At 39.3% G+C, this 25,088-nt stretch overlaps 2 protein-coding genes across 2 annotated transcripts; both read right to left on the bottom strand.

Moving 5' to 3' along the window:
- Window positions 1-5,276: 5,276 nt before the first annotated feature.
- Window positions 5,277-8,014, bottom strand: LOC110884171 (pentatricopeptide repeat-containing protein At1g79490, mitochondrial). The gene has a single exon (XM_022131857.2). It carries the CDS (start codon window positions 7,815-7,817, stop codon window positions 5,445-5,447), a length of 2,373 nt encoding a protein of 790 aa, XP_021987549.1. The 5' UTR covers window positions 7,818-8,014; the 3' UTR covers window positions 5,277-5,444.
- A 5,449-nt stretch (window positions 8,015-13,463) lies between these two features.
- Window positions 13,464-24,755, bottom strand: LOC118482602. Its single transcript, XM_035978150.1, has 3 exons — window positions 24,470-24,755; window positions 13,883-14,595; window positions 13,464-13,808 (listed from the first exon to the last, which is right to left on the bottom strand). Exons 1-3 carry the CDS (start codon window positions 24,753-24,755, stop codon window positions 13,464-13,466), a joined length of 1,344 nt encoding a protein of 447 aa, XP_035834043.1.
- Window positions 24,756-25,088: the final 333 nt, after the last annotated feature.

Genomic DNA, 25,088 nt, shown 5'->3' with positions numbered 1-25,088 from the left:
TTCCCCCTCTCATTCCTGTATAACAAACACTACCTAAGTTATCACATAAATCAATGTTTAATTGTGTGGGATCCATATGATGAGATGTGAGTATTAAATACATGATTTTGCATATCTTTTATCATATAAATGTTTACTTTGACACACCGTCAATCAACTTGGAAGAGATGAGTAGTCATATTTAAAGAACGAGTTAAATGCTATTTTAATCTTTGTTATTTTCTTCAAATGTTTTATTTTTAGTCTGTGGGTTAAAAAATGTTTCAATATTGGGTTAAAAAATGTTTCAATACTATTATTTTAGTCCACTGTGTTAAGCTCATTCATTTTTTCTGTAAATAAGAAGGGCAATTCGGTCATTTTATATGGTCGAATTGCTCTTCTAGTTAACAAAATTACATATAAAATGACCGAATTGCCCTTCTTGTTAACAGAAAAAATGGATGAAGTTAACCCAGTGGACTAAAATGGCAACGATGAAACCTTTTTGGACCCACAGGCAAAAAATGAAACCTTTGGACTAAACTAGCAAAATGACTCAAACCACAAGAACTAAAATGACATTGAAGAGGTATGGTCCCAATTCCATGCACACATGGCAGGGACCACACCACTTTTTCCGTCCAACATGACGCCTATATCAGCAAGCAAATCCAGAAGCTTCTGGAAGACGTCAAGGTGGCACCGAAGATGCTCATTCAGACAAAAAGGACAACATGTGTCACCACAAATCGGACGCCATGTGGACTTGCGACACTACCTGGGGGCAGACCGACAGCTGCAGTACCAATTCTCCTACATGGGCAAATAACGGCGCGCCACGTGTACCACTATCCTGACCACAACAGAGGAGACCAAGAGGATATTCCCCTTGGTCGGACAGCTGGTGCCCGATAACAGCTGGCAAGGTCTCTCCTCCCTCCTTCACCCTTCGGCTATAAATAGGACCCTTCATCATTCAGGTTAAACATTCTATTCTCCTTACATTTCACCTACAACACACACTATTTCTTCCTCCTCGGGACAGTACTTATTCTCACGCTGGAGCCTGGTTAAGAGGGAAACCCCCATATTCCCCTCTTAACGAGCTAACGGTGTTGCTGTTTTGCAGGATCCCAGTCTTAGACGAATAGAGAAGGAGATTGAACCCACATAAGAGACGATCCAGCTAGATAACCTTGGTGTTAACGGGTGTTTCATCAGACATTTAACTCTTAAAGAAATGATTTATTATTGTGCGTTCGTTTGATTCGGTGCAGATTAAACTAAGGGGAATAGTAATACGAGTATTAAAGGGATACATCCTAAATATATATTTGAATTCTTGGTTGATACTACCACAAAAAAAGGTAAAAAAATCATTGGCCAAAAGCATCGTGATACATTACATGCCACCTTATGTCTTTGACATAGAAAACAATATTAGGACAATCATAAAAAATGTTATAGGCCACTAGTTAATTATAAAAACAACCATTGTATAGATACGTTGCAACTATGAGATGTATTTTTATGTAATTTATAGATAAATCATATTGTTAAGGATAATCAATTGTATCAAAATTATCACACCCCGCCGAAATTGAAATGGCATGAAAATTTTCAAGCATCCGATTAGCAAACATCGAAATATGATTAAACCGTGTAAAGTGATGCCAAAGTGTTTTGAAAGTTACAAACCAATGTTATTAGTTTAGGGTCTACATAACCTGAATAAAATACAAGTTCCAAACATTCATCCAAAAGAAACGAATAACCAAGGGTTTGACTCGTACATCCCAAAGTAAATGGAAAATACAAGGCAACCCACAAAAAAGGTATTGCCCAAAGATGCATGTTAAAGACTCCACAAGTTGTGAACCTCCGTTCACTTACCTGAAAAAACATGTTTAAAAAACATGTTTAAAATGTCAACATAAAGTTGGTGAGTTTCATAGGTTTAAATGACACAAATAAACCCTTAATCATTTAATAAAAATAGTATGTATCTATATCTTCTCTACTAGCTATTACCTAGGGGACACATTGTATCTAGGGCTGTTCACGAGCCGAACCGAACCGATCAGACCTTTGCTCGTGCTCGGTTCGTTTACAAACCGAACCGAACCGAGCGTTTTTTCAACAGAACAAAAGTCGAGCGAGCGTCTTTCGATCCGAGCATTTTTCGAATGAACATCAAGCGAGTATCGAACGCCATAGAACAAAAAAGGAAAGTGATGATGGGGGTGCTAGTTATCTGAACACTTACAATATGCCCACACCCCAATCTTTTCAAGTGTCTAAAATGTTTCAATTCTAGCTAGCCCGTTTCATTTTAAGATTTAACAACTTGAATAGCTTCCCATCTTGCATTTTTAATGTCCTCATGGGGACATCTCTCTAGTGAAAAAAGCTTGTTTAAAATGTAAGGGTTCGGGTTAAAGTTTAGAATCAACAAATTATGTTAACTGTTATCTACTAAATGATAGCATTGCAATTGATTGTCTAGTTCTCGATCATAGTTGTCGAAAGGGCTAGGCGCACTTAAGGCGCAAAGGGTGAGTTTGTTTCAGACCCGTTCAAATCGTTCTTTTTTTTTACTGAGCCTTGATGGACGCATGGTGTTATTGCTGCTCTGGGCTAGGTCTAGGCGAGTGTTTTTTTGCGCCTTTCACTACTATGTTTTCAATTTCTACATCACATAATCACTTTCAAATTTTACATTTATTCAGATAAAATTGACCAAAACGTTGGGTTGTATTTTGATCTTCAGGTAAGGGATGATTAGCAGATCCTCAACTGGTCAAGTTTTTGATGATTCTCTGAAGCTCGTTAAGGTTACCTTCTATAGTTTTATTTTTTCTTTTGAGTCTGATATTGATATTGATATTGATACCGACTTTTGTTTAAATTTACATTTTGCTCTTTATTTAATCCGACGAAACGAGTCGTGTAGAGGCTGCAATTTAGTCGTCACCTTTGCTAATGTATTTGGTTATGTAGTTTATGTTTTAATAGTTGGTGATGGATGGTTTTATGTTTGGAGGGTGAAAAGGCTTGAAAGCCATAAAAAAATTATTTTGTTATTTTCTTACAAAGAAAGCAATTTTAACACGGGTTTTTAATTTCTATTCAGGCGACTGTGTGGACCTGCAAGGTCGCAACACCCTGGCTAGAGTGTGGAGCTGTTAACTAGGCTTGATCCATCGCAACGCGCGGGGTCGCCAACTCCAGAAACATATTTAGTGCAATAAAGTCAATAATTATTTTGAAGTTCTATAGACTATAACTGAAAGTCTGAAACATCCAGAAACATTACAAAGCACCTCGCCTAGCTCGCCACCCCCATTTGGTTTTAATGAAACAAATGAAGTGTTATTGTCATGGGCCTGTACGTGAACCAACTAGGTAATCATGACTCATGACCCAAGTCCAATGCATGGACCACCGAGCCCAAACCATGATTCATAGACATGAGTACATGACCATGGGACCGGATTGTGATATTTTGGGTTCATTTATATCAGTACCAAAAAAGAAAAAAGTTTGTGACATTGAAATCTTACTTCATTACATCCATATGTTTAGCAATTTCTATTTTTATTTTTTTAACACAACATTTAATGTTTGAAAGTTAAGTTTGGTTGGTTTATGGTCAACATCATGTTGCCAATTATCGAGTTGGATCTTCCAAAACCAATTAGTTCTAGTAGCATGATTGATTGTGACCATATTTTATGGTTTCGATAGGTCCAAAGACACCATTGGATGCATTGTATGAAGCGAAGATGTCGGGATGATCAGGGTCCGTACCAAAGCAAAAACAAATGTCACGTGGACTTTTGAGATTGTAGGAATGGGTTGGGCCAAAACCATTAAACGGGTGATACACTATCGCCCATTTTTAAACTTCCAAAAATAAATGAATGTCACACGTGACAAAATGAATGGAATGGTTATTTTAGTTAGACCACCCACCGGCAGATTCCGCGATCCACCAATGTTGTGTTTCATTAGAATGAACCAACAACAGAACTACAGGGGGGTCCGTTGACCCTCCTGAGACCCTTCGTCAATCAAGTATTTCATGATCTTTTCGTTAACATGTGCCTTTTATGTAGCCGTCTTTTGCTATTTTGACCCTCATTATTAGCCCTAGAGTTGTTCAAGTGAATAGAAGATAATAATAAAAAAGAAATCACGGCGTCATTGGCAGCTTCGAGTAGCGGTGGTCGGCCGGAAAGTGTTATGACAACATCTAATTTACAAACACAAAAGCTTCAAAATGCAGAAAACTGTGAGTTAGAATCAAGTTGAAGTTGATACCACTGCCATACTTTTATGCTTGTTACATGAAAACCTCAAAAGGTTATATACATATGAGCACCGCATATTATGCACATGATTCTAAACCCACTTCGACATCTATGAAATTCGAGTTTAAAAAGGCGTAGGTCTGTCAATGGATGGCTATGGATTGGATCATGGTCCGATCTATTAATGATCCAACTTAAATGGATCATGATCCGATCCATGATCCAACATAATGGATCGTGATCCGATCCATATCCAAATAATTTTAAATGGATGGATCACTGTCCGGATCGATCCATATTAAAAAAATATATATATAATAAGAAACTCTAAAAAATAAAAAATCACAAAAAAAATCAAAAGATTCTAAAAAAATCAAAAAATTTGTAAAAAATTTAAATAATTTCTAAAAAATCAAAAAAATTCTAAAAAATAAAAAAGTACAGAATGGTATCAAAACCGTGCCGATAAAGTTTCTGAACATCTCGTCAGCTGGAACGGATGCACCAACTCCACCAGCGATTAGTCTTGATATAGAAAAAGGAACCTACAAAGCTACAGTTGGTGAAAAAGAAACAGAACTATTGTTTGTTGAACTTACTATCAGAATTCCCAACAGACTAGATATCACCGTCATTGCGAGAGCCAATGCCGGATTTCCTCCAGCAAGCCGCATCACAGGATTTGATCTAATGGTTTTTTTTTAATTACATAATTAATAAAAATTGCTTGAGCAATTAACTAACTGTGGTTAGAGCAACTCCACTTGAAATTGCTGTAAGCATGCAGTTATATAGAGCTAGACCTCTGTATGGCAGATATATAGAAAAATTATTAAAGATGTTGAAAAATAGAATATATATAACTCTACCACCAATTTGATGTGGTGTTATTGTTACATAATCACTTTTCAGCTGGCCAGACCGTTACAAATTCTTAAGGTTGTAAACGAACTTGCACCATAATTTGGGAAAGGAGGAGTGTAAGCAGTAAAATTGAAGTCTGCATTGACATTAATAATAGAGTGTATAACAAATCGATCACTAATTCGAAGACAGATTAAATGCTAATGGGAATACATAATTACATATGATAGATCTAAAAACAGTAAAAGAAAAAGATTAAAGTCTATTATAACCATACCATTATTACTACATTACCCTTCCAGAAACAAGGGGTTTGGGTGGATTCAATGACCTAAGTTCAGGGGCAGAACTGGGAAAAAGTATATTAAGCTTATGCATCAGAATATCACTTCTTGATGGTATGTCATTCAAAAGAAACTGCTGAACAATGGGCTTCTTAAACCATTCTGATACAGAGTCCCCAGGTGCCCTTAAAACCACCTTACTCACCTCGAATGGTGACTCAACCGAGTCTAGCATTTGCGCAACAACGATCTTTAACGTGGGCCCTGTCACCAACTTAATCCGTCTAGGAACCACGCCATAATACAACATCCGTTTCCTGAACCTATGAAGCGTATGCACCACTGCGATTAAGGCTGCACCAACCGATAAGTTTCTCACATCGAGTGACCAAGCAATGTGTTGATCAAACACAATTGCTTTCGGGAAAAGCTTGTTTTCATATGAAACTTTCCACACGCAACGGGCCCGATTAATCTGACCCATTAGAACAAGATAGTTTAAAAGCACATTAACAAAGTACCGTGCTGCTCCTTCTTCCGATTCATAATCAATATTCTGAAAAAACTCCCGAACAAAGGCTAACACGGGCTGTTTCCTTTGTTCCGGGCCCGTGAAAAGCCCACACATAAAGTCGTGTGCTTTATGTTTAGTAGCACTCAAGATTGACATCAAATGCCGTTCGTTTTGTTCTTCTTGACATCTCACCAGATGGGCTAGAATCGATGTGTAGAGTATGAGGTCAACTTTAGCCGCTGAGTCAACATAATTTTCAAGAAGCGGTTTTGCAGAGTCATATAGCCCGCTTTTCATGCACGACTCAAATAACTGCCTTATTATAAAGTTGTTTGTTCTAATCCCTGATGAACCCATGAATCTAAGCCATCTTAAAGCAAGATCAACAGATGCATCTTTAATGAAAACCATTAAAACATCACTAGCAGTCACGTCTACAGAATATCCCATTGATTTCATTTCCAGAAGAATCTTTGCAGCAATGTCTACGAGTTTCTTTTTCGCTAAAAGCGTTAGTAGAGCAGTGTAAGTGGTCAAACCCGGTCTTACACCTGCGTTGCTCATTGAGTTGTAAAGTTTCATAGCTGCATCAACTTGACCAGAACCTGCGTGCATCTCTAACAAGCAAGAATAGGTGCTCGGGGTTGGTAAAAAACCGGCCTTTTCCATATCAGAGAATATAGACATTGCCGTCTCGAGTTTTCCTGATTTCGCATGGGCCTCGACAACCATGGTGTAGAGCCCGTAATTAGGTCTAAATCGGGCTTTCTTCATTTCATCCCAAATCCTTATAGCTGTGTCTAGCTTTCCAGCTTTCACATACGACTCAATCAAAGAAACAAACATGGGTGCGGACGGTTTAAGCCCGAATCCTTGCATTTCCATGTAAATTTTCATCGATGTATCCAATCTACCAGCTTTCCCCAATGAATCAACTAATGCTGCAAAGATTGTAAACCCTGGTTTCAAGTTGTTCTCTTTCATTTGTTGAAAAAGCTTCAACGCTGCATCAATCCGGCCCGATCGGGCTAGGTTTGGTATCATCAACTCATAGGTTGCTAAATCTAAAGAGCATCCCGATCCTTGCATGTTTTCGTATATCTCAAACGCTTTAAACGGTAAGCCCTTGTCCAAAAACAAAGTTATAAGCGAGTTGTACGTTTTCGTGTCGACTTTACAGCCAGCTTCCTTAATCTTCTTAAAACAACAAAACGAAACTTCCAACTTTTCAGCTTTTGCAAGACACTGAACAACTCTACTAAACGCAGCGAAATCAGGAACCATCGTTGTTTTATCGTCCGAATCAAGAACAAGATCATCAAACACCGACTGAATCCCGTCAAAATCCCTACTCTGGTTCAACCTATCAATCAACGCGAGATAACACTCGTCGCTAGGCGAATACCACGACTGCCGCTTCGCCCACTTAAACAAACTCAAAGACAAAGACGCATCGGTAACCTTGAACGCTTGCGTGATATGAGTCATGTTGGGAACAAACTGAAGCTTATCCAAGTGAGTTTCCATCTCAGGACCCCATTTCCACCTCTTAACAATCTCAACAATTTTAGCAACAGCGGAAGCATTCGAAAACGGGTGTTTTAAACCGCCTACCATTACGTGATCATCCACCCGAGGCTCGACCGATCTTACACCTTTTCCGGTGTAAATAACACTACCTGATTCATCTAAATATTGTATCTCTTCTTCTGTCCATTGATTGTTGTTACAATAACTCCTAATATGAAAACTAGGGTTTGGTGTTCTAATTGTAGCATGAAATCTATGATTATGTGTGGAAATTGATCGGAGATTGTTGAAAACGTACCTGGAGAACGAACGGCTGTGACCGATCATCATCTTAAATTCGAATATTGTTCACATGAATCGAAGGGGTGCTACAGGTTTCATAAGACTGGAGGCATGGTGTTTGTTAATGGCAGAAGAAAACGAGTAAGTTGTAGAGGTTTAAGTCGACTGTAACCTAGCCACAAGTGAGTGCTTAAACCCTAGCGCCTCAACTTTTTTTTTTTAATTTCTTTCTCACAGAGACTTTCTTAATCGTTAGGCTAGGGAGGGATGACAATTGACAATCGAACCCAATGAGTAAACCTAAAACCCGACATATTTAGGACGGTTTAAGATTGGATAATTGGGTTTGGGACTCGTTTTTATTTTTTTGGTGAGTTTAGAATTTAGTGATATACCCATTTACCCGACACCCAATTACCCAATAACGTCTACCCTAGCCTCCAACTTTTATTTTTTTTTTCAAGGAGATTTTCTTCTCTGTTAGACATATGCACATTATATTATAGTGGAGGGTTCAAATGAGAAGAATTTTTTTGTAAGAACAAAAAAGAAGAAGTTTCAACCAATAAGAATGCTTCATTTTACTTCATTTAATATTTGCATTTAATTTTTATATAAGGGTATATTGGTAAACTTACAAAAATCATTAATTTGTATTCTTCCCCTTTAATAACTAACTAAATTAAATTTGTAACTCCTTTTCAAAATATATACTTTTTTCCAAATTAAAAAAAACAAGTTAATTTAAAGTGTAGAATAAATTACTAGTTGTGTATGATAAATTACGAGTTGTGTAGGATATATTTTCGAGGTGTGTAGGATAAATTTCGACTGTGTAGGATAAAATTCTATAGTGTGTAGGGTATATGTAGGAAAATATTGATATGTGTAGGTTTTGTAGATTATATGTAGGATAATTAATGATTAGTTGACTAATTAATTAAAGAGTTAATAATTAATGATATGAGTTATAAATGAAATAGTATTTTACTAATATGTCATTTCTTCTTTTTCTTCTCACATTAAATTTCTTCTTAAATGAACCTTCCCCTATATATATATATATATATATATATATATATAGTGGAGGGTTCAAATGAGAAGAAATTTTTTGTAAGAATAAAAAAGAACAAACTTCAACCAATAAGAATGCTTTATTTTACTTCATTTAATTTTTGTATTTAATATAGGTGTAAGGGTATATTGGTAAAATTAGATAGATAATTAATTGTTAGTCTTCCTTTTTAATAGCTAACTAAATTAAATTTGTAACTTATTTTCAAAAAAAAAATATCTTTCAAAGAAGAAAAAATTAATTTAAGGTGTAGGATAAATTATGAGGTGTGTAGGATAAATTACGAGTTGTGTAGGATAAATTTCAATATGTGTAGGATAAATTAAAAAAACGTGTAGGATAAATTTTGATGTGTCTAGGAAAAAATTTTAAAGTGGAGGATGATAATCTTTATGACTAATTAATTAGTCAAAAAGAATAATAAATGAGATGAGAGAAAACTATTTAATGTTTTACAATTGTACCCTTTGTTCTTTTTCTTCTCAATTTATTTTTCTTCTCAAATGAACCTCCCCCTTATATTATATTATATATAATTTTAAAATGAATGGTCGGTGGCTGTCACATCACAGTCACCGCCATTCTTTATATATAATATATTATCGCTTGATAAGAACTAATCTCTAAGTTTGATGTGGTGGTTGTTTCCTCAAAGTCTCAACTTTAGGTCACAGGTTCAATCCGGATAAGTCTCTGTTTTTTTTTGGCCTGCACTTTTCAATGTTATCATGACTCACATATGGGTGGCTCCATATCTGATTCATTAAATATATACACATAATTAGTCAATCTTAATAAAAAATATAACATTTTTATCTTTTACTATACAAAATTACATTTATGCAACTCGTGTAATACACGGGGTTTTTAAAAATATAATTTTTTTATTATGTAATATATAAAATTAGATTTATTCAATCCATATAATACATAGGGTTTATAAACATATAACTTTTTATTGTTTGGTATATAAAATTACATGTGCTCAACCTGTATAACACATGAGGCTCTTAAAAATGTAATGTTTTTCATTATTTAATATATAAAATTAAATTTACTCAACCCGTACAATACACGGGGTTCTTAAAAATACAACATTTTTATTATTTAATATACAAAATTACATTTATTCAACCCATGTAATAAACGATATTTTTAAAGATATATATATTTTTATATTATTTGGTATATAAAATTACATTTATTCAACCCGTGTAATACACGGGGTTCTAACCTAGTAAAAATAATATAATCAAATCATTACTTCACTTAGATTTAACATACTAATTTACTCAAAAATAGCTTTGGTTTTTTTTAATTATACACTAAAAAACTTTGTAACGAGTCGATATTATTCTTGGTATATCACGATTTATTTTGTGGGTATTTTCTTTTTTTTCGGTTGCTATAACGATTAGTCGTATTATATAGGTAACTTACCAATCACGTAACAAACCAAGCCAATATCCACACCGCATCTCCCGTCATAACACGTGGGTTAAAAAACTAGCATCCCTTAAAGTTCATGGTCGGTGCTATGACACCACAAAAAAGCCTACCAAAATTATAAAATGACACAAACAGTACTTAGAGTTTTGAAATTGACATTGACATCTACACCCTTACACTTTCTTAAAATTTTATTTCTAACTTTTCAAATTTACCCTCAGTATTGACGCAATTTTTTTTTCGGAAATGAGTGGGGTCAAATATAATGTTTTTAATGCTCATTTTTATGTACGTTTTCAGTTAGTCTACATTTTGACATTTTCGTGTACATGTCGGTATAAATTCACATTTCAACTTAAATGATATAAATTCACGTTTCTAGATATTTTTTTTTTTCAGAAATTAGTTTGGTCAAATATAATACATTTTCATGCTTATTTATGCATACATTTTCGGTTGGTCTACGTTTTGACGTAAACTTTGTTCGGTAACGAGTTGGGTCAAATATAATACATTTTCATTCGACAGTATAAAATTTGAGTTATTGTACGTTTTGTCGCTGCTAAGTATTGTGCATTTTCGATTGGTATACGTTTTGAGGTAAACTTAAAACGCTTTTTATTTGTTTTATAATTTGAAAACTTTTTTTTTCAATCTATTTTAAACGATTTCTATTTATTTTTTTCACTTGATTCGAAGTTGGTGATAACCACTTTGCATGTCTTTCTTGTAACAAATAAATTACCGTTATTTTTTAGTACGTAAAAGCATGGTGTAACAAACTCATGTATCAACGAGAGATTGAAATAATGCAAGGACGATGTCGTCAAACGATTATCGTTGGACAGTCTTACCGCCAAATTTCTTCGACATGTTAAATGAACAAGATATTGATGCAACCAGATACGCAGATGGTTCTACAGCAACATATCCTCCATTCTGGGAAATTGATACGGTAGGCTTAATCAATTTTTTTATTTTATTATATCCATTTTTTATTAAGATTTTATATTTACTGTTGTTTTACCTTGTAAATACTTATACCGTATATACCATATACCGAAGCACAAGCCTCATTCTTACTCCACACCTATTTAAACACATGTTGGTCCACTACTCACCTGGCATCCCCCTTTTTTCTACCTCATGGCGAATCAAGAACACAACATTCATCTACACATTCATATCAACGTCAACATTTCCCAAACGGTTAACCACCCAAACCCACCCTCAGATAACCCCGAACCAAACAATTCCCAAACTCGTAACCCCCCAAACGCGGTGCAACAGCCAACACGTGAAGCACCATTTAGCGGTTCAGGTCAGTGTCAGGCGCTTGTGCCGTTACCTAACACCGATGAACGATAACGTCCTTTGGACCAGATTATTCCACAAGAATGTTTGACGATTACTGCTGACGAAGACTCAGACGAGGAATTGGATTTCGAAAGACTGTATGATGAAGTGCGTTTTGAAGCTTATCATGCGGAAATGGAAGAAGGAGTAGAGTATGATTCTGAAGCGGAAGACCATTCTGGTTATTAGTTAAATGTCAGGGTTTTTTTTTGGAATAAGAACTTAAACGTGTTTGATGTAATATTTATTTTTTTGCTAAGAATTTTTGTTTTTTTTATTTACGACATTGATTTAGAACCTAAGATTATTCACTTTTTGCAGGTATACATTCCTATACCGGACAAGGAACAAAATTGGTTGCTTTTTAAAATAAATCTAAAGTCACTAGAATTAAGAATTTTTATTGCCAATACTTGTGACACGATTAATTGCGGAGATTCATTTTGCGTACACAGAAGAGTACATCAAATTGTGCTAGAATTTGAGTCTCTATTTTTTGTGGTTTCTCGGACGTAAGTAGTGGCAACACTCAGAAATATATGAGACGCGTGCCATGCAAATAGTAGGGGATTTCGTGTGGCCTGATCAAACAGATCGTATTGGCAGAAATTCAGGAGTCATCATATGTATGCTAATGGAAAAACTTGTTCGGGATAGTTCTTTAACATGGAACGAAGGAAACCTTCAGGATGCTTGTTTCAGATACAAACGGTACATGGCAGATGAACTCTACGCCGGGCGCTTCACACCTGTTAATGTTTAATGGTTCTATGAATGCATGTAATATAAAAAAAATAATAACATATTGTAATGAAATGATTTTCAATATTAATTATTTGCAACTAAATAGACTTACTACGTTATTTAAGAAATTAAAATACACAAAATAAATTATAGTATTAAAAGTCTCCCAAGTTAAAAGATGGATACATATAATTAGACGGAGATTATGTAAAATGATCAGGATCATCGGTTTCTTTCCCTTTCCCTTTGTTTGGGCCTTTGCGAGTACGAATTTCTGACGGCATGGGCTACCGACAGACATCCCGATGATGACCGTATGAGTTACACTGGGAACAATACAGGGGAGTAGGTTCTTCCCCGCGGGATAAGATCCGGTGGTTTTCTCGAGGACGACTGGCCTGGCGTTTTGTCATATGCGGTGGTTGAAGATTGATAAGGTCTTCTGGAGTCTCCCATTCAGATCTACAAGGAAGAGGATTAATCGCTTCTTCATAAGTTTTTTTATAGACTTCGTTTGAGTAATACGGGATGCAACACTTACTGCAATCGGTTTCACCTAAAAATTTTGACACGACAATAACATGCCCGCACGGTAAACCAGAAACCTGCCAAACTCGGCAACTACAGCTTCCATTAACAAAGTCAACAAAACCCCCTTTCCACTGTCTACGACAGAATAAGTGTTTAACCCAATTCCAGCAACCGTCCAGGTTCTTGACCCTTCAATTTTTTTATAAATTTTTTTCTGTGCCCAATGTGTAAGTAAATGTTTTTCATGAATACCTTGCAAACGACGATCGTAAAACCATTTCTGTACTGATTGCCGAAAGAACTCTAAGAGTTGCGTTACCGGCATTTTACGCGAGTGTCTATATAAAGCGTTAATAGACTCCGTCCTGTTAGATGTCATATAATGATATCGATTGCCTGGACAATGCGCTCTTGCCCATCTACCGAACCCAATACTTGTTAGAGTGTGACGTACTCTAGGAACGGCAAGACAAAGAGCATTGAATGACTCGTTAAAATCAGACAATCGGTACGATTTGCATGTCTTCCACCGCAGCTTCTCATTTTTTTTTGTCAGAGGGTAACGGTAGGTTCATCATTAAATGACGACAGCATAACCCATGATAAGCATGTGGAAAGACGTTTCTAACAGCTAGGTGTATAGAATTCGCTCTATCCGATATTATCGCCATGTTAGGTATTTCACCGATACATTCTTTAAGCTTTGACAGAAACCATGTCCAAGATTCACCATCCTCTGATTTTCCTATTCCGTAGGAAATTGGTAAAATTTGGTTGTTTCCATCCATCCCGACTGCTAAAAATAACGTCCCTTTAAATTCACCCTTTAGGTGTGCAGCATCAATGATCACCACCAGTCTTAGATTACAGAAAAAGGTACGAATCTGAAACGAAATTATTTAAAAAAACGTCAACAAGATGTAGTTTGACGAAAAAAACAGAGACTGGTGTAACTTACCGCAGCACCAATCGCGACAAAGACCATTTTAAACCGACGCTCGTCATCAGTCTTGATATGAGTGACAGAACCAGGATTTGCCCGCTCTATATTGTAACAGTAAAATGGTAGTTCTACAAACGAATCTCTGCTTGTTCCTTGTAAAAGCTCTAGTGCCAGACTTTTTCCACGCCAAGCTTGACTAGTGGTTATCTCAACTTGGAATCTTTGTCTAAAACCTTTCACTATTTCATTACAACGATATATTCTACCACTGTCTTTTAAAGGTTCTTTTAAATAGTGAGCCACAACCTTTGGGTTTGCCTGACGAAGATGTGGGTACGTTAGTGTCTTCGAGCACGTGTGTTTATCGTTAAAACTTTTAACAAAAAACAACCCACTATCCCCAAAACTGTATGCACGAAAACGCCAAACGCAACCGTCCACCAAACATGACACTTCGTACCGAGTTTTAGAAGATCTATCTACTTTAAACTCAAAGCGTTCTAACAAACATTTTTTTTGCAACTCAAGTTTCATTTCTTCTTTGTTATTAAATACCTGCCCTGCTTCAAAAGTAATTGTTGAAGATGGCAAACACTTTTCAAATGAATTATCGGGATTTGGCTGGTAATCGTTTAAAACATCATAATTTTCTTCATCAGTATAGATATTCAAATCAGGAACTTTAAATTTATTTGGAGGTGAAAAACTAGATGACCCAGCACAAAACCCTTCAACAACATATAATTTATAAATTTCAAAAATATTTTCCATAGCAAAATTATAAAATATTGCAAGATCTTCATCATTTATTATATCGATTGGATCACTAAACGAAGACAACCGATACGATAACTTCGTAATGTTTGTAGAACTACACATGTTCGACACTTTACTTAAAAGAGCAGTGTATGAAAGGTTGGGTTCAATTTCTTGTCACACCCTGGCTTTGCGGAAGCGTGGTTAATTTGTGTGACTTCTTAATACCATAGCTTAATCATAACAAAGCTATATGAATTTAAAAACCATGCAAGTCATCCATTAAGTTTTTGAAAACATAATACAATACCATTGTTTTTAACATGCAACCATAACCTTGTTCAGAAACATAACAACTTATAACAAAACATAAACGTGATTTAGGGATTGTGTCTTGTCCAGGTAAGAGACACAACCCTAAACCCTGATGACTTCATGACCAGTGCAGCGGAAAACGTTCCATACCGTGCCAGATCCGTTTAATTTCCTGAAATACATGTGAGTTGAAAAATCAACAATAATGTTGAGCGAGTTCATGCGTAAGTGAGTATGTAAAACCTTTGTGAGTATAAAAATAGTTGTGGTATGTAGCAGTGTAAGAGGACTTGTGATCATCAATGGTTTGCAAGGCCACTGACATATGTGTAGTGCAAATAGGGAGACTCAAACCTAGCAGATTTATGCCACGGCAAAGTATGTGGACAAAGTCACCCCACGGTCCGTTTCTAGTTTGGCCGGGGGCTGGGCTCGCTACACCCAGATAGATCTACCGCTCCTGTCCCTCGGTCCCTCCATGAGGACTAATGGCCCCATGTTGTTCCTATCCACTCACATGATCGTATAACACCTCCTTACGTTAAACATACCGCTGTAAAGTACTCGTAAATCATAGTAACATGTATTTCACCCCCGCAGTTAAGTAAATTGAAAACAGTTAGAGAAAAGGGGGACATGAACTCACAGTGAATGCGTATCTCTACCAAGTAATCCGAATATCCGAAGCTGTGCAACGACCTACAGGTGCTAATTCTATTAGACGGATGGCCGTGCCTTAGCTTTATAACTTATATTTTTAGGAGACGGTTAGACAACCGTTTCGTGTACATACTTGGTATTTTACTTTCCTTCCCAAGGATGGGGGATTTAAATACATGTGTATTTATACTATCTCATTAAGTCCCACTTAATATATTTTTATTTCTCATTCCGAAATATAATTATTTTTCTCAAAAATAATATATTTTCTCTTTACATAATACTTTCCAAAATAATACGTTGACAACATACGTGTCGGTGAATATTTCCGCGTAATGCGTAAGTTACGTTTTAATGATTAGGTGGTAATAGAAATTACCGTTGTAACTTTTATGCTTGTCGTATAAGCGTTGGGTATTATTTTGGGTTTGACAAGTTAGTAAATATTATTTTTACTCTAAAAATAATATTTATACATTTTCACAAAATAATCATAAACAGTGTTGTGACAAAATATATTTACCGAATATATATTTATCACGTTTAGTTTTGTGAAAATCCCACCTCCGATTGTTTAATAAATAAAGTCATGGCGAAATATAGTTTGAAAACATGTCAAAGTAGTCTAACACTTGTAAATAATTCTAAGTGTTAGATTTTTAGAAAATTTCGCCAGAGTTTCCCCTGTAACTGGAGGTGGCCACGCTTTCAAGCGTATCATTTTCTTTTACAAAAACACTTCTTTTATTTCAATCAATCAATTTCCAACATAATCAGCGAGTTTCAACACTTCGAATTCGTAGACTAGTGTGTAAAATCACAATATTACATGAACTTGTAGTTTTTCTAAAACTATTATGTAGATCTCGTTATATTTAGTGGATCTATGTATAAAATAGTTTAGTCTTGCAAAAACCCCGTTTTTGGAACAAATCACTCTTTACAACTTCCGACAATTTTTATAAAAATTGTTATTTTGTCGGATCTTTCATTTTATAAGTGTTTCTACACTTGTAGTTCATAAAAATCACATTTGTTAACCTGTTATACAACTTTTATAAAACATGATTTTCTCGACACCCGGTCCTACGAATATACCACTTGTACATACGTAGATCGGCTCGTTTTAAATACTATTTTTCACGTTAAAACATTTTTACACAAGTTCATGTTTCCCGTGTGGTGGAGTTTCACCTTTTAACCCTTGTACCAAAGAAACAAGTGTATGTCAAGATACGTGATCCTAACAAAGTCGGGTTAAACGATGATGAGAGCCACCACATCGTAGATCGGGCCATATTAACCAACATATTCAAATACTACAACATTTACACGCGTTATGAGCTTTTATCCAACGATATACGCATTTTAGTAGACTTTAAAGTTTCTTTTAGCGGGTTACCGACATTCAACCGACAAATATCCTTTTAACCACTTTAGACAAGACTAACAATGAGTTTTAAACATTATACCTCTAGCTCGGGGCTAGGGAAGATTCTAGTCGAAAACTGCGTGGATAAAAGCAAACGGTAGAGGTCCTTGGCGTTCCGTTTGTTCCAAGCTTCGTTGTACGTGATCCCCGACACTTGTATGGACTTGGAATGGGTGAATCAAGAACCGAAAAATGGTTGGGTGTGGGTGTGTGGTTCGGCCGAGAGGGAGCAAGGGGGAGGGAGAGAGAGAGTTTTGTGAAGTGTGTGTGTTTGTGTGTGTGAGATGTGAGGGTATTTATAGAGAATGTCGTCTCGGTCTTCGCGAAATCTAATTAAATATTCAAAGGTGTACTCTCCCCGGGTCCCACTAGTTGGCCGATTTCATTAGAATGTAATGGTATCCGGTTCGTTTCCAATCGTTCAGTTACGGTTCAGTTTGGTTAAGTGCGTTAAGTGAGAGGTCTAACCCCGTTAGTTGTTTAATGCATTAGAAAGCGGGTGTTAGGGTAATCAGGGACCCTAACTGGCTCAGAAAAATACCAATATTAATTTTGGCAATATTTTTATGTTCCGGGTATTGTCCGGTTGTTCGGTCGGATAGTAATCCGTTAAAGTGCTTAAGATATCCTTTAAGCGTCATAAATAATATTTTTAGCGACACAATTTATTCTGCAAAGTGTCAGGAATAATTCCTCATATTTTGGCACTTTATTTATTAGCTAGAAGCTAGTGTGTTGATAAAAGTGCTGTGTTTCGTGCTTAAAGTATGTTTTAGGCACATCCAAATCTCTGTATCTTATTCCTAGAGACGTAATCATACAACCCTTGTATCCTTACACACACTATGGGTGTAGTAAAATAATTCTGGCTCATTCAGGCCTTTAGAGGCAGTGTTTGCCTGATGCTGGTTATATCAGCATGTTCACTGTGTATCCGTTTAGTGCTACTGTGCTTTTTGTGCATCAAGTTTGTCACTAGAGTTCAGTAAATAAATAATGTAGTGACAGGAAAAATCAAAGTATGATGCAGACATGTACATGTATCAACAATCAAGTAGCAGTTTATCAGAAATCTCAGTTAAGCACAGTAATTAGGCAACAGTTAATAGCTAATTAAGTCGTACGGATACCTGGTTTTGTGAGGGTTGTCACATTCTCCCCCCGTTAAATAAATTTCGTCCCGAAATTTAAGTTCTGCTTGTAGATGCAGAGTTTTCAGGAAATAAGTGGGGGTATTTCTCTTTCATCCGGTCCTCATGCTCCCAGGTGTATTCAGGACCATGTCTGGCATTCCAGCGAACCTTGACAAGTTTGACACTGCTTCGGCGGGTCCTGTTAACTTTCCAATCTGTGACCTCGACAGGTGCTTCTACGAAGTGGAGCGTGTCGTCAACATGAATCTCGTCGATAGGAATGGCAACGTCAACTTGAGTTGGACTCTTCTTTAAATTGGATACATGAAATGTATCGTGAACACCATTTAGTTCAGCAGGTAGGTCCAACTTGTATGCTACAGTTCCAATTCTTTCTAGAATTCTGAAAGGACCAATGTAGCGTGGATTTAACTTCCCACGCTTCCCAAAGCGTGCCACCCCTTTCCAGGGTGATACCTTCAATAACACCATCTCTCCAACTTGAAAATCCACATGTTTTCGGTTTGGATCCGCGTAGGCTTTTTGTCTGTGGCGAGCGGCTTCGATGCGTTTAAGAATCTGCGCAATCTTGTCTGTCGTCTCTTGGACGATTTCGGGACCGGCAAGCTGCCTATCACCTGCGTCAGCCCAACATAGTGGTGATCGACACTTGCGTCCGTAAAGGGCTTCAAAAGGCGCGACACCAATACTGGTGTGGTAGCTGTTGTTGTATGAGAATTCGACCAAAGGTAAGTGTTTATCCCAGCTACCGCCCAAATCCATAGCACATGCCCTCAGCATGTCTTCCAAAGTCTGTATCGTTCGCTCGCTCTGGCCGTCAGTTTGCGGATGGAACGCAGTGCTCAGATTCAATTGTGAGCCAAAAGCTTCTTGGAAGGATTGCCATATCCTTGACACAAACCTTCCGTCTCTATCAGAGATGATTGAGAGGGGTACTCCATGTCGTGCTACGATCTCTCTCAAGTAAATTTCCGCAAGTTTACTAGTACTGTCTTTCTCCTTGATTGGCAGAAAGTGTGCGGACTTTGTTAGGCGGTCAACAATCACCCAAATCATATCATGGCCTCTTGGCGTTCTTGGCAGTTTTGTAACAAAATCCATTGAGATTTGTTCCCATTTCCACTTGGGAATCTCAGGTTGTTGCAGAAGTCCCGAGGGCTTCTGGTATTCCGCCTTGACCTTAGCGCACGTTAAACATTTGCTCACGTAAATAGCAACGTCGCCTTTCATCCTAGGCCACCAATAGTAATTTTTGAGATCTTGGTACATCTTATCCGATCCCGGGTGGATAGAGTACCGTGACTTGTGCGCTTCATCGAAAATAACTTCCCTTAATTCACCAAATAGAGGAACCCAAATCCTTTTCTCAAAACATAATGTTCCTTCCTCGTTTGGCACCAATATCTTCCCCATCCCACGGAGATACTCCTTTTCAAGGTTCTCCTCCTTGAGAGCTTCTTTCTGCGCTGCACGAACGCGCGAGGAGAGATCGGTTTGGATTATCATTTCCATAGCCCTAACCCTTAGGGGCTTGATCCTTTCCTTACGACTTAAGGCATCGGCGACTACATTCGCCTTCCCTGGGTGATACTTGATCTCGCAGTCGTAATCGTTCAATAATTCAACCCATCGTCTTTGCCTCATATTCAACTCCTTCTGGTTGAATATATGCTGTAGGCTTTTGTGATCTGTGAAGATTGTGCACTTCGTACCATACAGGTAGTGTCTCCAGATCTTCAAAGCAAAAACCACTGCGCCTAGCTCCAGATCATGAGTGGTATAGTTCTTTTCGTGCACCTTCAGTTGGCGTGATGCGTAGGCGATAACCTTTTGACGTTGCATCAACACGCAACCCAATCCTTGACGCGATGCGTCGCAATATACCACAAAATCGTCGGTACCTTCCGGTAGAGCTAAGATTGGCGCGTTACAAAGCTTGTCCTTCAACACTTGAAACGCTTCATCCTGTTTGATTCCCCAATCAAACTTCTTATCTTTCTGCGTGAGGAGCGTCAACGGTTGAGCAATCTTCGAGAAGTCCTCGATGAACCTTCGATAGTAGCCAGCCAAACCCAAGAATTGCCGAATCTCGGTTGGCGTCTTTGGCGTTTCCCAATCTTTGATCGCCTCGATCTTGGTTGGATCCACGTGGATTCCATCTCCATTCACCACGTGCCCAAGAAACTGCACTTCTCTTAGCCAAAACTCACACTTAGAGAACTTGGCGTACAACTGTTCTTTCTTTAGCAGCTCCAGAATAGCTCTAAGATGTTGCTCGTGCTCAGCCTTCGTCCTTGAGTAAATCAGGATGTCGTCGATGAATACGATCACGAACTTATCCAAGTACGGCTTACAAACTCGGTTCATCAAATCCATGAACACTGCAGGCGCGTTTGTCAAACCAAACGGCATAACGAGAAACTCGTAGTGTCCATAACGAGTTCTGAAAGCTGTCGTCGGGATACTCTCCTCCTGTATCCGAAGTTGATGGTATCCGGATCGAAGATCGATCTTTGAATAGAAGCTTGAACCTTGAAGCTGGTCGAACAGATCATCAATTCTTGGCAGGGGATACCTATTCTTGATCGTTAGCTTGTTCAACTCTCTGTAGTCGATGCACATGCGGAAACTTCCGTCCTTCTTCTTGACAAACAAAACTGGAGCTCCCCAAGGCGAGAAGCTTGGTCGGATAAAACCCTTGTCTAACAACTCTTGAAGTTGTGTCGACAATTCCTGCATCTCAGACGGAGCAAGTCTGTATGGTGCCTTAGCCACAGGCGCGGCGCCTGGTACTAAGTCGATGCGGAACTCCACTTGCCTTTGAGGTGGCAAGCCAGGCAAGTCTTCTGGAAAGACTTCTGGGTATTCCCTCACGACAGGGATGTCTTCGATCTTCGGCTCAGCAGCCTTCTTATCCACAATGTGTGCTAGAAAAGCAACACATCCTTTCCTCAAACACTTCCTTGCTTTCAGGCAACTAATCATCCTTAACGGCGTCTCACGCTTTTCTCCATGAACAACAATGGTCTCACCATCACCGGTCGGGATACGAATAACCTTTTCGTGACACACTATCTCAGCCTTGTTTCTTGTTAACCAATCCATCCCTACTACCACGTCGAAGCTTCCCAACTGGACTGGTAGTAGATCTAGAGTAAACTCGCGTTCTCCTAATTCAATCACACAGCCTCTGATCACATCATTGGCTTCTACCAACTTTCCATTAGCCAATTCGATTACGTAGGGAATGTCTAACTTATTAGCGGCTAGCCCAAGTATATTCTTAAATTCTAGTGATACGAAGCTATAGTCGGCACCAGTATCAAACAGAACAGATGCATAACGTTGATTTACAGGGAACGTACCAGTAACAACGTTGGGCAATCCTGTGCACCGATCTGGAACACCCTTCCACGGGCTTGGTTCAATCCTGGGCAATCCTTCTTGAAGTGCCCAACGTCACCGCAATGAAAACATCCTAATCTTTTTCCACTTCCTGCACCGCCCCCAACTGGTGGGTTGTTTTGATTGGCAGTTCCGGCTTGATTTGCATTGTAGCCTCGATTATTCCCTTGTGGGCGATTTCCCAAACCACCACGATTATCGTTTCTAATCATATTTCCTCCCTGGCCTCCTCGGCCTGTACTAGCCCAACATGATTCCTTTGAGTGGCCCGGTTTTCCACAAGTTTCACAAACTTTCACGTTACAATTGCCCGCATGGTGGCGTTGGCAGTTGTTGCATTTGGGCTGGGTGCCCTGGTACCCTTTTCCTTTCTTGGTACTACCAGCTGATTTTCCTTTCTTTACTGCCGTACTGACACCTTGTTTGAAGTTTGAAAACTTCCTTTTGTTGTCTCCTGAGGACTCAACGTGAGTCTCTGTCTTCTTCGCCTTGACTTCATCAAACTTGTTTAAACGAATTGCCTCCTCAGTGAGAGCCACGCTCAAATCAATGGCTTCCGTAATAGTTGCCGGTCTGGCGGAGGTCACCATGCTAATGATTTGGGGAGCTAACCCCCAAATGAAGCGCTCAATTCGCTTGTATTCAGGCGTGACCATATAAGGAACCACTTGAGAAAGGTCATGAAATCTCTGGACGTACTCTGCAACCTTCGGTCCATCCATCTTTAGGTGCCAAAATTCAGTCTCCAACCTTTGAATTTCTGCACGGGAACAATACTTCTTGCGCATAAGCTCTTTCAATTCGGCCCAAGTCAGGGCGTAGGCGGCAGCTTCGCCTAGTGTTTGCACTTGTAAGTTCCACCAAGATAGGGCTCCGTCTAGAAACAGCCCTGAGATGTAAGTGACCTGCTGGTCGAGCGCACATTTGCTCATGCGGATGGTGGAATCAGTCTTCTCTGCCCAGCGAACGAAAGCAACAGCACCTCCTGTGCCGTCGAAGTTGATGGGCTTACAGTCCAAGAATTGTTTGTAGGTGCACCCATGTGGAGGATTTTGGTTGCCGTTGATGTTCGTGTTGCTTCCGCTGGGTCCTTCTTGCGAGGCAGCATACTGAGCAATGGCGGCAGCAATGACTTGCTGTAGTTCTTCAGGAGTAGTGGGCATCGGCTGCGGTTGACGTCTTGGTGCCATCTTCTAAAGATGCGTACGTCGATTAGGCCATAATAAACATACGTATATAGTAATAGTAATAGCATATAACATCTCATGTTATCAATATATCACACACAACATCCCATGTCCCAACATCCCATGTCACAAATATCATCTACACAACATCCCATGTCACAAAACATAAATAAGCAATCAAGTGAAACAGATATGGTGAGAATACGGCGATTGTTATATATATCGAGACCATAAAGTGTAGCAAGTGTGTCAGCACGTCACTGTATCATACAATCATAAATCAAATAGGGGCTACATCACCCCTGTCAAAACAACATCACATCAGTGTCACATACAACCAGTACAACAACAAATATCAGCAAAAATCTGTATCGTCAGATGGTCTCCAAAAATCTGTGCAGTCACAATCGCGGTCGTCTCACCATCGCCTACCTCTACAGTACCAATGAGCCCTATGCGGATGGGGGTGGGGGAGGGGGAAAGTGAGCAAAAAGTAAGCGACGTAAGTGGTACCAGTCCTCCTCCATCGCCTGCTGAGTACGGATCATGGACGCAACCTGCTGCTCCAAGGTCGAAAGTCGGGCAGCAATGTCAGGAGGAAATGATCGAAAAGGCTGAAATGACGAAGATGTCTGACCAAGATATGGACCAAAAGACAACTGAGCTCTCTCGAGCTCCTGGAGTCGCTGTGAATGAGACTCGTGCTGGTGTACAAACGACATCAAAAGATCCTCAATAGTATGGCCCAAATGAAATGGGTGGTATGGATCTGTGGGTGGCATCGGTGAGGAAGATGACCAAAGTAAGGGCGTGCTGGTAAGATCGATAGGTGCAACAGAAGATGGGATAGATGCTATCTGAGGCATGAATGGCATGGTCGTCGGTACATGACCGAAAGGGTGGGCTGAAGAGCCCTCTCCAGGCCCCGCTGGAGGAATAAACGGTGGGATCTGAAAAGAGAACTCAGTATGATGTGTGCCAGTGTGATGTGGGGGAAACGGTGGAACATCCTCGTCCGCCGGTATCCACCCGTGCTGTGCCTCCTCATCTGGAGGATCCATGTGCTCAGCAAAGAGAGCGTGCTCGGGCTCGATGGGTAAAGGATCGATAGGAGCAATAACGGGGTCAACAGGTGCAATAACAGGATCGACAGGATCAATAACAGGGTCAGCAGGTATGTCACCTACGGGTAAAGGAACAATGGGATCAACAGCAACATGATCGCCCTCGATCACAGGAACACCTACAGGGGGATCAACATCAACAGGCTCAAGAGGAAAATCAGCATGAACAGGGTCATGCTCAGGTAAAGGATCAAAAGCAGCTGCCTGCTCTGGGGCTACGGCAGGCTCAGGGTCGTCGAACGCCATATCAAAGTCAAAGTCTGGATCAATGGGATCGATAGGATCATCAGGGTCCTCTATATGCTCATCCATAGGAATATACTCGATATCATGGTCAGGATCAAATCCTGAAGGGAAAACAGGGTCAGAATCCTCGATCTCGTCATGCTCAAACGCGTAGCTCGGAACAGGGGCAGCTGAAGACGCCTGATCAGGGTCTGAGTCGTGAATAAACTGCTGCGCGCTCGCCCCACGAGATGATACAGATGCCACAGACTCTAAAGAGTCCGGGACTGGTGAGTGAATGGGCGAGTCTCCAGCTGGAACGTCAGCTATCATCAAGAGATCGCCAGCAGGGAGAGGAGCTACGTCAGGATCCTCGTCCTCAAATGGCTCGTCCTCGTAAAGCTCGATGTCGCCGTCGGCATCGGCGTCTGGCATAAGCTCATAAGCAGGGTAAGCAGCAAGAGGAATCGGTGCCGGAATCGCAACAATAGGGAGGTACTCAGCAGGGTCGCCATCAATGGGCTCATAGGCAAAAGGTATGGGTGCCGGAATCTCTACCAGAGGGTGCCGAAAGTCATCGTCGTCCGTGCTAGTATAGTCTGAGGTGTGCACCTCATGCTCCGAGGACATAACATCGTCTGACACTAACGGTAGGGGTCCAGTGGTATCTGATCCACCTGTAGCTGGTGAATCCATGGGTCTGTAACACAATCACAGAATAAGCACGAAAATCAGTAAATCAAATAGTCACATAAGTTACCAGATAATAATCACATAATCCACATAGTCCCACTAGCCTCCCAGCCTCTCAGACTGTCCTTCCTAGTCTCACTAGCCAACACTCCTAGTCCCACTAGCCTCCCAGCCTCTCAGACTGTCCTTCCTAGTCTCACTAGCCAACACTCCTAGTCCCACTAGCCTCCCAGCCTCTCAGACTGTCCTTCCTAGTCTCACTAGCCAACA

Source organism: Helianthus annuus, chromosome 10 (genome assembly GCF_002127325.2).
Source record: "Helianthus annuus cultivar XRQ/B chromosome 10, HanXRQr2.0-SUNRISE, whole genome shotgun sequence".
In the NCBI taxonomy this organism is placed as follows: Eukaryota; Viridiplantae; Streptophyta; class Magnoliopsida; order Asterales; family Asteraceae; genus Helianthus; species Helianthus annuus.
This window is presented reverse-complemented; position numbering and strand designations above follow the sequence as displayed.

Coding starts and splice junctions, on each gene's coding strand:
- LOC110884171 (XM_022131857.2), bottom strand. CDS start 7,817: ATGATGATCGGTCACAGCCGTTCGTTCTCCAGGTACGTTTTCAACAAT.
- LOC118482602 (XM_035978150.1), bottom strand. CDS start 24,755: ATGTCCTCGGAGCATGAGGTGCACACCTCAGACTATACTAGCACGGAC. Junction 14,596..24,469: donor CGTAGCTCCTCTCCCTGCTG/GCGATCTCTTGA, acceptor ATGTTGTTGAAG/GGTTTTGTGCTGGGTCATCT. Junction 13,809..13,882: donor TTGTCGCGATTGGTGCTGCG/GTAAGTTACACC, acceptor ATTTCGTTTCAG/ATTCGTACCTTTTTCTGTAA.